The sequence below is a fragment of the Cloeon dipterum genome, chromosome X (assembly GCF_949628265.1).
Source record: "Cloeon dipterum chromosome X, ieCloDipt1.1, whole genome shotgun sequence".
Taxonomy (NCBI): domain Eukaryota; kingdom Metazoa; phylum Arthropoda; class Insecta; order Ephemeroptera; family Baetidae; genus Cloeon; species Cloeon dipterum.
This window is the reverse complement of record NC_088790.1, coordinates 6795282-6809752: the sequence shown is the minus strand read 5'-3', so window position 1 is coordinate 6809752 and position 14471 is coordinate 6795282. Positions and strand designations below refer to the sequence as shown.

Genomic DNA, 14471 nt, shown 5'->3' with positions numbered 1-14471 from the left:
ATGGGACGGAGGTGGAAAGATTTAGCTCGCTGCGACAAGGGTTTTACTTTTCCCATTTAACTCGGTCCGCTCGTATATTTTTGCTAATTTGGCTCATTAACTGCTTGAGCTCGCTTGCAAATCTGTTAAGCAAACATTAAAATTCTGAGCCCAGTCGTGTGTTCTTTCGGCTTTCACATTAAACTCTTGAACACGCTCGGGCTGCCCTTTAAAATCTTTGAGAACAAATTATATTAATGATCGAATCGATAAAATGGGGCGTCTGCGTTTTACAGGAGAGATAATTAAAATAATAATGGCACCGGCGGCGGCAGTGGCTTCGTAGCGAGAAATATAATTCCGTTCATAAATTCATTGTCCGCTAAGCGTTTCCCAGCGGTGAGATAATTTCTGCCGCTGATTTATTCTGGAATGGCTTTTTATTATCGGGATGCTGCTAGTGCTCAGCGGCGGCGAATTAAAAAGGGCCATTTGCAGGAGCGCCACCGGCGTTATTATCAGTTAAACATCGGGTGGTGTAAGCGATCGCTTCTGCGAACAGGCTGGGAATTGGACGCAGATTACATTCTCCGAGCCAGATAAGGAGGAATAATAGCAATGGCGAACGCCGCATGAATAAAAATCGGCGAGTGACACGACAAAAGGAAGGGGCATTAAATAATCCGAATTCAATTTATTTTAATGGCGAATGATGCAGCTGAAACAGTAGTTTCGGCCTTTTTCTTTTTCGATTCGAGCCCACGGGCCAATTGTCGCAGCCAGAGATTTTGCGGGTGCTTAATCTTCCTTAAACTTTGAGCAAATTTATAACGTTTCAACGCAGCGGTCTTTCGTCGCATAAATCCCTTTTTATACTCTTGTGTGGGCGGAAACGCCGGCGGCGGGCGCACGACGGAATTCTCAAGCTAGCTTCTGCGTGGTTCCGTACCAGAGGCGTGCAATTTATTTTTCTGTTTTTGCATTCCTCGTCATTCCTCATTACTTTTGCCCGAATACCTATGAGGATGGATATGCGCTCACAAAAAGTTTCCCCCGAAACTATGACTCGTGTGTCACAACCGTTTCGTAAGTTTTGTTTTTCGATTGAAACTTTGCTCCAGATCAGTATTCATTTAGCTCCAATAAGTGTCTATTTTTCGGAAATTGTTATGGAAGTTCATAATACGGTTATACCCCTGACAGAGTCACAAAGTTCATCGCAAGTTGGTTAAATTACACTCATAGTTATGACTACTCCAGTGAAAGAATCTGAAGCTGCGATGAAAGCACACAGCATGCTCACCAGCAGTAAAAAATCGATTTGAGGGCAAAACTATCGCCCTTAACTTGTCAATTTCGTCAAGAACGTCAATACAAGACGGTGCAATTTGATCTGCCATTTCTCTGCCGTGCACTTTATCGGTCACCTTATATTGGCTGCTCGAAATTTCATCTCACGTCACGTAAAAGCCCTTATTTTTAGAGCAAAACGAGCGGTCTGTTATTTTTTTACCCGTTTCGGCCCCGTCGGCGATTGGACTTTTTGACTGCTAACAAGTGCTGCGTGCGTTTTCCAGCAGTCGGACCCATTCAGCTCCGCACTCACTCTCTCTGCCTCTCCGGATGATGGGTGTTGCTCACTCAGTATTGACAACACGCACCGACCGAGGGGTCAACGCGAACGACGTATGGCGAAAGCCACCGTTTTTTGATGGAGTCGTTTTGCGATTGCTCTCTGATTTGCGACTGACAACACCGGAAATTTGATTTCTCTCTTGTCCGCCCAAACCGGGAGTGCTCGCTCTTTGAAGCTGAGTAATAGTTTGCCGGACAAAAGGACCACCTGGTCTGTCACATTTCAAGAGCCGGCTCTGTTGATTGGCCCTTTTGAAAATTTTCTACTCTTTTGCTAGACTCAATCAGGTCATCCAAACAACACGCACAGCACGCTCCTCTTTCACCACAATGATTGGATTTATTAGGTTTGTTTGACCAAAAGGGATAAAATTGCATCAACAGCATGTGAACTGTTTTATTCATTAGGCTTTCCAATACTATACAGTTTCCATTTTACTAAAATCAATGCATTCATGCAGTTCACAATGTGTAGATTTTGCTTATTTTAATTAGGTTGCCTCACTATATCCTGCACTGTTATCCACCGAAGTAGCTCAAATTTCCAACAATAGAAATAATAAAAAGCGTATTGTTTTCTGGCCAGAGAACAATAGCTATGCACCTCTAGCTGCTATGAATTTGAGCTTCAGCGTACAGAGACAAGAGAAATATTGAAAATTTTGACAATTGGCAAACGTTTGATTTTCAATTAATTAATTACAGTGCCACAGCAAAATGGTGTCCGGCAATTCAAAATTGTGCATATAAAACAACATGAATTTTATATAGGTCAAGCGTTTGGGCCACTCCGCCTGTGCTGGAGCCGGAGCAGCGTCTGTTGTGTCAACATATACAAAAGCAATCGAGACAATGGAAACAAATTAAACCTGGAGCCGTCGGAAATTCAATTTGGCTCATCAAAATGCGCAGTAGCATCCAGCGTACACATTTCAACCGAGCGATCACTGGCGCCAGTGAAAAACTGCGTGGGCGAAAGGTGAATTTAATTTGGGGCGCGTGCGAACTGCGCTGTTTAATAATTCACGAGCAAATAACATCATTTGCCGAGTTCACTTGGCGTCCGTCGAATAATTGGTGCGAATAAAGAGAGCGAGCCAAGCAGGAGCGCGACTAATAACAACGCACAGAGAGCGCTTCGCCATAAATTTCCGCGAATTATTTTTGCGCTCAAACAAGTGGTTCGCCGCAGTGCGCGAGCCAAAATTCGTGGCGTGCCTATCAGCGTGCGAGAGAGGGCGGACCGACCCCTCGGCTTTATATTATCGGCCGACGGGTTGCTGCTTAATTAATAGCAAACTTGCATGCACTCGCTCGGGCCGAACGAACTGATCGAAGAGCGCGCGTGGCCGCCAGGCCCGATGCATCAGCCGGAACGCCGAGCGTGGCGCACACATAGGCAACTTGCCCTACAAAACAGTCGTGCGGGCAGTCTATGCACGATTCTGCAAGGGGATCGCTCGCTCTCTCGCTCGCTCGCACTCGGCCGCCTGGCCTGGCGAATCCGGGCGGCGATAATAAAGCTGTTGCTGCAGCTGCCGCTATGGTCTCGTATTACATAATTCATGCTTTGTGCACGAAACGTGACCAGAGAAGCTGATGTAATTTTTCATCCTTTCGTCTAGATGGCGGCTCCCAGAAAGCAAGAAGCAGTCTAGCTGCTCTTTACAAATCAATAATTCTATTTGAAGCTGCGTGTTGGGTTAAAATTCGTTGGAGCTTTTGGCTTGAGAGAGAGAGAGAGAGAGAGAGAGAGAGAGAGAGAGAGAGAGAGAGAGGCAGGAGTAGTTGTTCTTTTCAGCTTGTAAGCGCATTAGCTTTGGAAAGTATAAAAACTTTTGCGTTTCTTGTGTTTGCTCACATACGAGTCTCTAATATGGCTGTTGCAAGCTTTTCCTCGCCAGCCACAAAGTCTTGTGTAAACAAGACGTAATTCATTTGCTGATACGAAAAAGTTGTTAGGTATCTGCTTGCGGTCGCTACTTTTACGCCTGAAACTCCATAATAAAGTTTTTAAAACGCTACGTTAAACTCCTATTCTCTTTAAAAGTTATAAAAGCATTTTTTGTTACATTAAGAATTTAAAAGAGCTGAGCTACGGCCTACATTTGCCTTAATTGAACTGGCTCGTTCCGAAATAACCCAGAATCAAACGAATCGGCAAACATGCAAGCACAACCCTTCTCCAACCGGAGCATGTGGTTTACCACAGGCCTGAATTATTCAAATCCTTGCACGAAACTGCACTCCGCGAGAGCACAATATTGTGATACCCATTAAACATACATGTCGCAACATAAACCTTCCGCATCCACCTACGTGGCCCAAAATAAATCAAGCCGCAACAGGCATGATGCCGCTTTCCAAATCCGCTCATGTGTGTACATGCGGCGGATTTACCTAGAAACAAAGCCGACTTTTAATTTCCCCTCCGGCAACAACTGCACGGCAGACCCGCTAATTAATTGGCGGGTGAATCTACCCTTCTAAAAGAAAGGCGTCTGCTTATTTTAACAGCTTTTGCTTGGAACTGGAAATTAAAATATTTTTAATTCCAAGCATGGTGGATTTTTTGTACAGTATAGTTAGAGAAATCGAAAATTATTTCTGAATGTCATGCATACATTTAAATTTCTTAATGGGGTGGTTCTTCAGTAAATTTTCGTTTGTGGGGATGTTTAAAAATATTATTTCTGGTCGATGAATAACAACTCAAAATTAGTCCTGTAATTTTAGTTGACTAGTTTAAATTTCTGTGTTTATATTCTTCAATGTTTTTTAACTGTGCCTAAACAAAGTCTTAACAATATAGATACGCAATCAAAGCAAAAGGGTGAGGGATTAAAACAGGAAACTCTTATATTTAACGGTGAATTTATTATGTTTGTTTATAAGAAAACTTGAATATATGAGACCCTAAACCCCAATCATAATAATTAAAATAAATACCCCTAATTAAAGCGGTATTTTTCTCTTACAGCAAAATCCCCCTGCAAGATTTGAATGAAACGTTTGAATGAAAATCAAAATCCGATCTTGTATGGTGTGCAAGTGAAATAAACACGGAACTGATTGTCTCACCGCAAGTTTAGTTAGCTCCCGAAAATTTGCCCTCTATTCATCGCCGCCCCTATAGGCTCATGACTTTGTTCGGTGTGTTTGCAGATTTGCGTGTCGTGCTGTGACTCGATGTACTGCAACGAGGCCGTGCCGACGAACCACACAAACGCCGTGTACGCCGCCTCCGCCACCCCCCAGCCCCCATACCATACCAGCCCCAGCTCAGCGGCAACGGCGATCGCGTCGTCCGTGCACAATGGCGGTGCCACCCTCAGGACACTCGGTTGTTGTTTTGGACATGTTGGTTATCGTTCCTTTCGCGTTCTCTTGCTCGCCGTCTGCGTTTCCTTCAGAGTGGTGCTCTAAAATATGCTGGTAAAAAGTGTTCAGAACTCGGTCGACTGTGCGAGAGAGTCGGGTGCTTGCATTTTTATAGTTCCACACGCAAAAGCCGCGGTTTCTTCGCAAAACAACGCAAAAATCTATCGTGTAGTTGAGATTTTGAATGGTATTTTTGAGAAGAATAAATTAATTCGAAATGTGGTCACATCAGATGTTGTGCAAATATTCACTTGCAGAAAGGTTTCATTGCAGGAGAGCTTGACCGAATTGTTGAATACACAATTTTTGATGACATGTTCTTTTTACGTTCGGGACACTGCGAATTAATAAAAATGAATGACTAAGCGTTTTAGTAAGCAATAAATGGCTCCCGATCTACAGACTTTCAAGTTACAAGCACGTGAATATTTTAATGCACAACCAGCGTTATTTTGTAGAGAAATATGAGAGCCGATATTTAGCAAATTATACGATCACAGCAAAAATGCATCAGCACCCCCAAAAAATGTGTGAAGGATTGACCCATTTTAACCCCCATTTTATAACTGACTGTTGCAATTGATATAGTAAAAAAGTTAAGGGAAGTATCAAAAATCGAGTTACCTTTATGAAGAGAATAATAAAATATATTATTGTTTGCCAGAAAAATCCTAATGTCAATATGGTCTTCAACGCTACATGTCTATTTTTGAAGAGGTTTCGTTAACACGTAAAAATTGGTCCTCTACATTTGTATTCATAGTTTAAATTGAAAAGCTGCGAGAAGTCATTTACTGTGATTCAGGTTATGTGCAGTCGATGCTCAGCAATGAATCAAACAGTCAGCACTCTCAATTTTTTCATTCTCCAGCTTGCACTCATTGTACATAAATAAAAATGAACCATTCTATATCATATTATACGCTATAGGTCGTGTAATAAAAATTCAATGCTCATGACGCTGCTTGAAAAAAATACACTGATGACAGAATAAGCAACGTGCAGTTTTTTTGCTACGCTAATCACCACTAGCACGGCAGAGGTAACAGCGCAACGAGAGTTGCTCTTCATCACGCGTGGCAGTAATCCATCATAATTCAAGCCACAGAACAAAACATTTTGCTAAAATGCGGGGAAAAAGAGGAATCTCTGATTCAATTCATCTTATTTCCGCGTGCACGATGACGCAAAAAAAGAGAGACAGACGCGGATGTGCCATCAACGTAGCACGCAGGGCGCGGTGCAAAAATTGATTTCGCGCCGCGAGAGCATGGGTGGAGCACGGCGCCATAAAAGTCGCTTAGCTATGCATTGAATGTTCCTTTCGGGTAATAAAAAGGGCCGTTGAAATAAATTCGGGCAATTCATAAACAACCTTTCTGGTCTTTTCTGCGGGGGAAAAAATTGTTGCCCCCGTCTTGCTGTGTGTGCTCGTTCGAAAGTGGCTTCTCTGGAGAACGCGAACAGTCGGTTGTTGGGAATTATTGCGGCAAATATTGCTAGTGTTAATCGCGCAAAGTGCATCCACTACAGCAGAGCGAGTACCTGTCCTGTCTGTGTATGTATTCCCATCGTAAGCAAGTGAAGAGCCACGGCGAGAGCGGAGTAGTTTGAATATCGTTATGTTTTCCGCTTCCCGAGCGAATGTATGCCGACATGACAACTTTCTGTTATTTATTTAAGAGAGCGTCATGCTTGCACGTCGTGTTGGTTTATCATATGTTTTCTGCTGCAAACTTTTCTAATCAAAAGCATTCATACATGAAATCAAACAAACTTAAATTTGAGTGTACGCAAATAAAAGTATATAATTACTATGATTATCTGATGTTTAAGTTGAAGATTTTTAGCCAATAAATCAAAGCTTTCAATGCTTATCTTTCCAACATATATTTTCGAATTAGCAGTCAGCATACTCATGTCATTACGCCTTGAAGAGACTTGAGTACGACTCGTATCAACACTGCCGAGCATCTGGAGTGCCATCGCAGCTTTTTATGGAACTTCCGTGCCCTCAAATGAATAATGTTACGCGCTATCAATTTAACGACGGAGGCCTTTTTGCATCGTGTATTGATGTTCAATAGTGCGCATCAATATATTCCATTTTATGCTTTGTGCGTGTCATATTCTCAATATTTCATCATCCCTTACTCGTCACAACTCCCAGATACTTGACCCTCGGCAGCTGAAGACACCTTCCCTGTTAAGGGAAGAGCACGTGTAATCACTTCGAGCGGTCAAGTAATAGACTCTGATATTGACATGCGTGATAGCTATTTTTTGCACCTAGTCATGGCGATAAATCATCTCGTATGTCTCTTACAACAGAAAAATGGAAAATTATTTCGGACAAAAAGCCCGCATGGACACAAATTGCACCATTCATCATCACCGATCGAAACGAGCTCGCTGGTACAGTGCCTCGATCTCTTCTAAGTGATAAAGGAAAAAAATTCATGTGAGTCAAATGGGGGAAACGCGCCGTGTTTTTCTTTCTCGCCACACGCCGTTGGGGCTGCTATTATTTTCTCATTTTCTTCGTGTAGAGATAAAAAACGACGAGTTCGGCGGGCCAATGAGATAAACGGTTAGTGCGGACCATTTCCATTGCCACCAAAGCTTCTGAGAGCGTCTAATGGCACAAAAGGGAGTATTAAATTTTAATTATTCGTTTCAGATGTTTCCTTGTCTTTCGTCAGTATCGAGGCTCTGACGAAATATCAAGGTTCAATTATTTCAAATATCTGGTAGGATGAGCCTCAATAACAGAATAACCATTTTTAGCTCGGACGTCAGAACAACGCAAATTTTTCAGACGCACAGCGGAAAATCATCTAAAAGAGTGCGTCTTTTGCAAATATTCGCAAATAAAAAGCGGCACTGTAAAAAATAAAAAAATGAGAGGACCAAATTGGCCTTTGCAGAAAACGTTGTCGAGTGAATTTCTTTCCAGAGTGCGTCTAGCAGTGGCATACTTTTGGCTCGTCTTCTCTTCCACTCCCTCTCATTTGGGTGAATTTTGAAATAATTTCAGGCGAAAAACGCCGTCGTCTCTTGCCCAGAGCACTTTCCTCTTTTTCCACTCTCCATAGCGGAACACTTTTTTGCTTTTAAAAAAAGCCGCAGAAGGTTCTTTAACGCTTTTAATCGCAAATTGATTTCCAGCCGTGGCGTCTTCCCTCGTCTCGTCCTGCTGCCAGATTTCTACCCGTGCACAATCTGCGCTGCCTCAAATTAAAATTTGGGCGTGCAACACTCGCCAGGCCACCGCACCTTCCACTTTGCAAACCCTCGTCCCCGCCGCAGCACCAAATTTATTTAGATCCAATCTACCCCTAAAAAGCGTGTGAGCTCTTCCATAACGCCCTGCGCAAACACCGAACAGTTTTGCTCCACCGCCTGATTTTATGAGCCGGACGGAGAATAAAACTCACTCAGTGCAGAAAGTGCGCGTTCTGTTGGTCAATAAAAAAATACTAGAAGGGGCTTCAAAGCGGCAAGAAACGTTTTTGATAAGCGGATTCCGCAGTCAAGGGAGCGCATTCACTTTTCGTATCGTGCTTCATTCAAGTATGCAACCTGTGCGTCATTGATGTATCGCGGCACACCGCTTTTGCTCAAATAAAGCTACTTGTAATGTTGTTCAATTGTCGATGAACGCCGATTGCGAGCAACTTTGCTGCGACTCCTACGTTGCTTTCCCTTCCAGTAGCTTGCTTTTTCTTCTGATATTCAAATATAGAGCGCCCCTTATTCTAAACCTAACCTTTTTGCCTACAACCAGCAAAATGAAATGACGGCGGAGGAGATTGATTGTCGAGACGCTCAGAGCCTCGAAAAAAATAATTATCATTTGTTACCCCGTTTTCTGTGTGAAGTAAAAAATAGAAAGACTAAAGCTCTTCAGATTGTGTGTGTCTGCTCGGCTCTGCATTGAATTTGCTCTCTGAGGAAAAGGCGGGTGCGTGGAGTGGAAGGAAAAAGAGAGGCTGGTGAAAAATTCGATGCACATGTGCATGAGAGACGCCGCTTTTCCCACGGCACAAAAACAGCCTCAACAACAGCAGTTTTCCTGCTCGATACACAAAACTCGCTTTTTCAGCGCCGCAACTGGTGATCGGCTTTATTTTAAATGCGACTCGCACCTCTCTTGCGCCTTAGGAAAATCGATATGTTTACACAAGTAATTGCCTCAACCGTGCTTCAGGGCATTGATATGCCCATTTTACTATAAATATGCGCCAAAATTTATCGGGTCAAATAATGTATCCTATTATTGCAAACCTTAAGTTTAACCTAGTGCTTCATTATTAATTTATGTTGATTTCTGTACTCACATCAAATTTTATTTTTAGCGCGGCAAAGGGTTTAGCTTACTGATGAAGAGACGGACCAGAAAATAGAAGAAAAACACAAGTCATCATTCCAGGTGGCTCTTAAGTGCCTATCTCTTAATATTTATTTCTTATTAGCATATTATGTAAATATCAGTTTGATGTTGCATTTTCAACTCTTCAAGTTTAGTGTTTAATAAAATTTCCTGTACAATAAATTTGCATTAAGTATTAGTTTGAACTTTGAATTAAATAAATTTAATAATAGTATTTTTAATGACTTTGGTTTTGTTAGTAGAATGATCCAACAAAAGTAATTGTGGTGTCTGTGGCTCCAGAAACAGGAAGACTTCTTGATCTCCAAAATTGCCAGTTGTAAAACACTGCAATAAAGCCAACAAATCAAATTCTCTCAATTCGAATCTCAATTAAATAAAATGAATCAGTTCAAAGCCTAATTAATCGATAGTTTGATAGAAAAGGATTTGACTACTCACATATATCGCCTTCCTGCAGCAAAATTGAGACTCCATAGCAGCGGCCGATACACTGAGGTGACGAATTGAGGGCCAGCAATCTTGCTCCCTTAGCTTGACTCACCCACACATTAGCAAAATCTGTTAATGGCTGAAATTTAAGCGATGATTTCATCTACATGTAAAAGTTTGGTGCAATTTGGAGCTTACAATTGTGTATGTTGGCGCTGTTGGTCCATCAATGAAGATGAATCGTTGGATTGCGGCCTCAGTGTTTGGGGGCATGAAGGGCGGTAGTGGAAACAATTTTTTTAAAACTCTAGCTGCTTCAGAACGAGTCACTTTCCTGAAAATAAAAAATTGAGTCAAACAAAAAAAACATTATTTCTCAACAATACCATGTTAAATGAGCCTCTGGGTGAACATCAGTTAAGTTGTATTCAGGAATTTTTACAAAATCATCGATCATGTAGACTGTGGACTCCATGTGCTCAGCACTAATCCTCGGAGCTGATCTGTTGATTATTTTTTGATTCTCCGAATACAAATCTTTGATTTTATCTTTATTGACTAGAGCAGCATGGCCCTGTAACTCAAATTCTCAGATTAAAAACAAAAGTAGCACGATTAGTATGAGAGTCACACCTTGAGAACAAAAGGCACTCCACTGTGGAAGTAAGTGTCGGCGAAATTCTCTGGAGAGGTGGTGAATGTAAGAACACTTCGCACGTTCTCACACGGCCAACAGTCAGGTCCACGAAATCCATACAAAGGATTTCTAATTAAACAAGGCTCTTCGTGCCACTCTGCAAAAACAGGTGATTTTATAAATTTATTAGACGAAAAATCATAAGATGTAGTGACTCACCAGCTAGCTCAGGATAGGTGTGAAGAATAGGGAGGGTAATCTTTCTAAAGACTCTCATAAAAGGGTAGATGAAACTCTGGATGTGCCTTGACAGTGACTTTTGGGTTGGCGTGTGGCAGGAGACCATGGCGTACAAAGCCAAGCAAAGAAGCAGCAATTTGGAAAACCGGATTATCCACTTCCTAAGAGACTTCACAAGGGACACTCTTGGATTCATTTCTTTATTGACCTCGTCAAGAGATTCACTGAGGATTTTCTCAAATTGGTCTGCAGTCATTCCTTCCCCCTCTGCTCTTGTCCTTAAGTCGTCGATTGCTCTGGCGTACTCTTCAAGCGCTTCTTGTCTGGAGCTCATGTTTTATAATCTCTGAAAAAATGTACAAGCGATTGTTAATTTATGTGTGAAAATATTTCATAGTATGTATGTATGTATGTATGTATGTATGCAATATTAATATTATTATTAAAATTTATGGATTCAAATTTCAAATTACGGAATATAAAATTGTTGCTCACATTTGCCGATTTTTTCAAACGACACCAGCAATTTTCACTGCCAACAACATGATCGCACAATGCATTTTTAAGAAAACGAGTGAATCTTTTTTAGGTCTATATCAATTAGATTTATTAATGTAATATGTGTACTAAACACGAAAGAATTTGTATGTTTAGGATTAAGAATTAGACTGGAGCAGGACTGGAGTAACAAACAACCTGAAACATCCGTGAAATGTGCGCGTGAAGTCATGTTATTTGTTATTATTTACGTCATGAATCATGAGCCACGCCTCCTAATCGACCAATGAGAGTCGCAGGATTCGCAAGTTTGCAAATACAGAAGGCGCTCGAAGCGGCTGTTGCGCGGTCGAGCCAAGGCGTGAAAATTTCCCACTTTCCCGGTCGATAGAAAAACGTGGTTTACCAAACGCCGGCAACACAATTTTAGCATCAAAGATTATGAGGTGTTTTGTGTGAACAAAGTTTTCGTGGGTTAACTTTTTAACAAGCGTTTCTTAACGTGCTAAGATATTGGAGTTAACGATGCCGAGGACGAAAGCCTCGCCCAAAAAATGCGTTAAGTCGCAGGTCGCTAATAACACGCTGCTTTTAATATTGAAAGGTTTGATATTTATTTTTTGCTGTCCATTTTTTCTCATGCATTTATTGTGCCTTGTCTGTCACATTAGAGTTTACTTAACGCTCACGATGAATTGCAGGGGATGCATTGACGATTCCTGAAGGTTGTGATGGAAAGCCGAACATGGTCAAATTGCGACACCCCCAAACGTCGTCCCAGGCAATGTTTTTCTTCAGCGCGGACAACAAGATGGTCCAAGAAATACTCAGTTTTTCAGAAGACAAGCGGTATGAAAATGATAGAAAATTTATTATCATTAATAGGAATTTTGAATTATGAATCATTATTTATGTATCTAAAATTTAATAATCCATCAGCTCTTGGGTCATCGATGACCATATTCAATCAGATGGCAAAGTACATCTATCCACGCCTGTTGATCCACTTTTCCTGGTGCTACCATACTTGATGAAGGTGCAATTTTGTCGCATGTTGTGTATTTGATACTTTTAAATAATTTTTAAATCGACTTTCAAACAGAGTGCTGGACGCTTTGAGCCTCTAGATCAACTTTTGCAGGATGAAGATTTTCCAGAAACGAAAAGACTTCTTCAATGTATATCTCACAAACAGCTAAGACACATTTCTGACGTTAAAGGTGACTTTTATAATTTGAATCATTCAAAGCATTCTAATTTGTTTCAATCAGATGTCGGCGATGAAAGCTATTACAAATTCAATGAGGATAGAGCCATAAAATGGTTAATGAAAAAATCCAAAAAAGTGTGTGATGTTCTTAAAGAAAAAGGCATTCATGTTGGTCCTGGAGCAGTCTCTGCCAATTTCATCAGAGGCTCCAGATATGTAGACAATGATTCAGCTCCCGCCGAGACAGAATTCCTTCTCTATTCCTATGGGATCCTATCGGAGTACATTTCCGCAGACTTGTGCATCAAACTTCGGAGCGCACTCAATCTCCCTGAAGCGTCAAACAGTGGTGTGTATATTACAGATTTTCTCTTGTGAGGACAAACAAATAATTATATCAAAAATACAAATTAGATGCTGGGAACCCAAGAAAACGCAAATTGGACGGGGCTGATGGCGAGGCCAGTAAGAGGAATAAGCAAGATTCCTCTACTGAAGAAGCAAGCCAAATTAAGACCTCGGAAAATAAGCCTGAAAAGGTAAATTTGTCTTGCAATTTGCTAAATATATCAAGATAAATTATAAGATATTTTCTAGGTGGTGCAGAAAAAAGAAACCGCCAAAGACAAAGCTATGGCTCGCGCGGCAGCTGGAACAAAGAGCATCGCTTCCTTTTTCAAGAAGAAATAATTCACTCACTTGATATGTATACAACTATAGGATTTTTTATTTATATTGATAATTAAGGCAGATTTTCTATTGTTTTATAAGTTTCATTAAATTCATCAATATTTATCAAATTGAATTTTATTTGTCAAACCCTGATTTTAGGATGTTGGTTTTAATCAAAAGCTGTAGCTATTTAGAGATAGAACAGAAACGTGCAAATCTGATTCTTGTTCCACCACGATCTCAAATTAAGAGTGAATTAAGACTGGTCTTTCGTGAACGCAGCAACCCTTGGAATAGCAGTACACAATAATTCAGCCCGTAAGTTGTCAGTCTTATCTCCTTTTTCATATCAGCTTGATTTAACAGTTGCGATATTAGCATTATTAAGTAATGAAAATGTGAATTGAGAATTACTAAAAAATGTTTCTGTCCAGTCCTACTTCATGTTCATTCAGACAAACATATTGATGCTGCCGAGTGCAGTGATTTTGATTAATTACTTAATTAATAATAACTTTTGCACTTAATGGCTTAAGGAAATGAAATCAATTTCTGTGAGGAAAAATTTATTTGCAGGTAACAAAGAAACCATCCCACATTTTTTCTCTGGCAATTCGCAAAGCAATAGAAGACCGGATCACATCTAATAACATACTCGGATGTATCTCCAAAATTATTAAGGAATACAACCTGTGTTTGTAAATGCTAACCGGAAATTTGATTGGTCCTTTGCCAGAGGGATTTTTAATAATAAGAAATGTGTGGGGATTTATGAGACGAGGGCTGAAGCTGTGCTGGACTCGTATTTCCAGTTAGGGGGAACCATGCTCTTCGTCTTGTAATAACGAGCCAAACGGTGAATACGGGACTCAACCAGAATGAGTCTGAACTTGGAATCCTTGTCCTTTCTGTTCCTCTCCAAGTGCTTGCGGATGGCAACTGCCTTCTTGATAAGGTAGTACAAATCCTCCGGCAGCTGAGGGGCAAGGCTCATGGCCTTCATGATCCGCATGATCTTGTTTCCTGTGATGAAGCGCACCTGGGCAACACCATGCATGTCCCTAAGAATCACGCCTGAAAAGCACGAAAAGCCTGTGTAAAAACAGAAGCCCAAATAACTTAAAAATAATTTTTGTACCAATCTGGGATGGCGTCAAACCCTTCTTGCCGAGCTTCTTGATGTGTTCCTTCACCTCATCGGAGGTCAGTTTGAGCCAAGTGGGCACTCCTCTGCGGTACGGCAGAGCCGATTTGGAGATACCCTTACCAGGAGCATGCATACGACCCATGATTGACCACTTTAATTACGCTTTTCGTAGACAAATTGAAGAAAATTAGACACTGCAAGTCAAACTCGACCACGCGGCCCCGTGACGTTGTTTAAGGAGAGCATG

At 41.2% G+C, this 14471-nt stretch overlaps 4 protein-coding genes across 5 annotated transcripts in view; 2 read left to right on the top strand and 2 right to left on the bottom strand.

Moving 5' to 3' along the window:
• The window catches only part of LOC135947108 (uncharacterized), a 36851-nt gene extending 30921 nt beyond the window's left edge, over positions 1-5930 (top strand). For both annotated transcript variants that reach the window (XM_065495692.1, XM_065495691.1), the window contains exon 5: positions 4780-5930. In XM_065495692.1, the coding sequence (XP_065351764.1) occupies positions 4780-5040 (261 nt within the window). In that variant the 3' untranslated portion in view covers positions 5041-5930. The remainder of the gene's footprint in view (positions 1-4779) is intronic.
• A 3488-nt stretch (positions 5931-9418) lies between these two features.
• On the bottom strand, positions 9419-11349 carry LOC135946416 (uncharacterized). The gene is made up of 7 exons (XM_065494625.1): positions 11193-11349; positions 10677-11043; positions 10454-10614; positions 10207-10394; positions 10019-10154; positions 9830-9959; positions 9419-9715 (listed from the first exon to the last, which is right to left on the bottom strand). The coding sequence occupies exons 2-7, from the start codon at positions 11029-11031 to the stop codon at positions 9624-9626; spliced, it is 1062 nt and encodes a 353-aa protein (XP_065350697.1). The 5' UTR covers positions 11032-11043; positions 11193-11349; the 3' UTR covers positions 9419-9623.
• Positions 11350-11494: 145 nt separating this feature from the next.
• Positions 11495-13199, top strand: LOC135946417 (ribonuclease H2 subunit B). The gene is made up of 8 exons (XM_065494626.1): positions 11495-11641; positions 11706-11799; positions 11897-12044; positions 12135-12231; positions 12298-12415; positions 12467-12754; positions 12820-12944; positions 13003-13199. Exons 2-8 carry the CDS (start codon positions 11721-11723, stop codon positions 13093-13095), a joined length of 948 nt encoding a protein of 315 aa, XP_065350698.1. The 5' UTR covers positions 11495-11641; positions 11706-11720; the 3' UTR covers positions 13096-13199.
• A 427-nt stretch (positions 13200-13626) lies between these two features.
• Positions 13627-14467, bottom strand: RpS13 (ribosomal protein S13). Its single transcript, XM_065495694.1, has 2 exons — positions 14216-14467; positions 13627-14151 (listed from the first exon to the last, which is right to left on the bottom strand). The coding sequence occupies exons 1-2, from the start codon at positions 14364-14366 to the stop codon at positions 13847-13849; spliced, it is 456 nt and encodes a 151-aa protein (XP_065351766.1). The 5' UTR covers positions 14367-14467; the 3' UTR covers positions 13627-13846.
• Between the last annotated feature and the right edge of the window lie 4 nt (positions 14468-14471).

Excerpts from the sequence above, each read along its gene's own strand:
- RpS13 (XM_065495694.1), bottom strand. The coding sequence starts at position 14,366 with ATGGGTCGTATGCATGCTCCTGGTAAGGGTATCTCCAAATCGGCTCTG. Across the intron at positions 14,152-14,215 it reads TTTGACGCCATCCCAGATTG|GCGTGATTCTTAGGGACATG; the intron begins GTACAAAAATTA and ends CGTGCTTTTCAG.
- LOC135946417 (XM_065494626.1), top strand. The coding sequence starts at position 11,721 with ATGCCGAGGACGAAAGCCTCGCCCAAAAAATGCGTTAAGTCGCAGGTC. Across the intron at positions 11,800-11,896 it reads GCTGCTTTTAATATTGAAAG|GGGATGCATTGACGATTCCT; the intron begins GTTTGATATTTA and ends GATGAATTGCAG. Across the intron at positions 12,232-12,297 it reads TGCTACCATACTTGATGAAG|AGTGCTGGACGCTTTGAGCC; the intron begins GTGCAATTTTGT and ends ACTTTCAAACAG.
- LOC135946416 (XM_065494625.1), bottom strand. The coding sequence starts at position 11,031 with ATGAGCTCCAGACAAGAAGCGCTTGAAGAGTACGCCAGAGCAATCGAC. Across the intron at positions 10,395-10,453 it reads GAGTGCCTTTTGTTCTCAAG|GGCCATGCTGCTCTAGTCAA; the intron begins GTGTGACTCTCA and ends TTTGAGTTACAG. Across the intron at positions 10,155-10,206 it reads CCAGAGGCTCATTTAACATG|GAAAGTGACTCGTTCTGAAG; the intron begins GTATTGTTGAGA and ends TTTTATTTTCAG.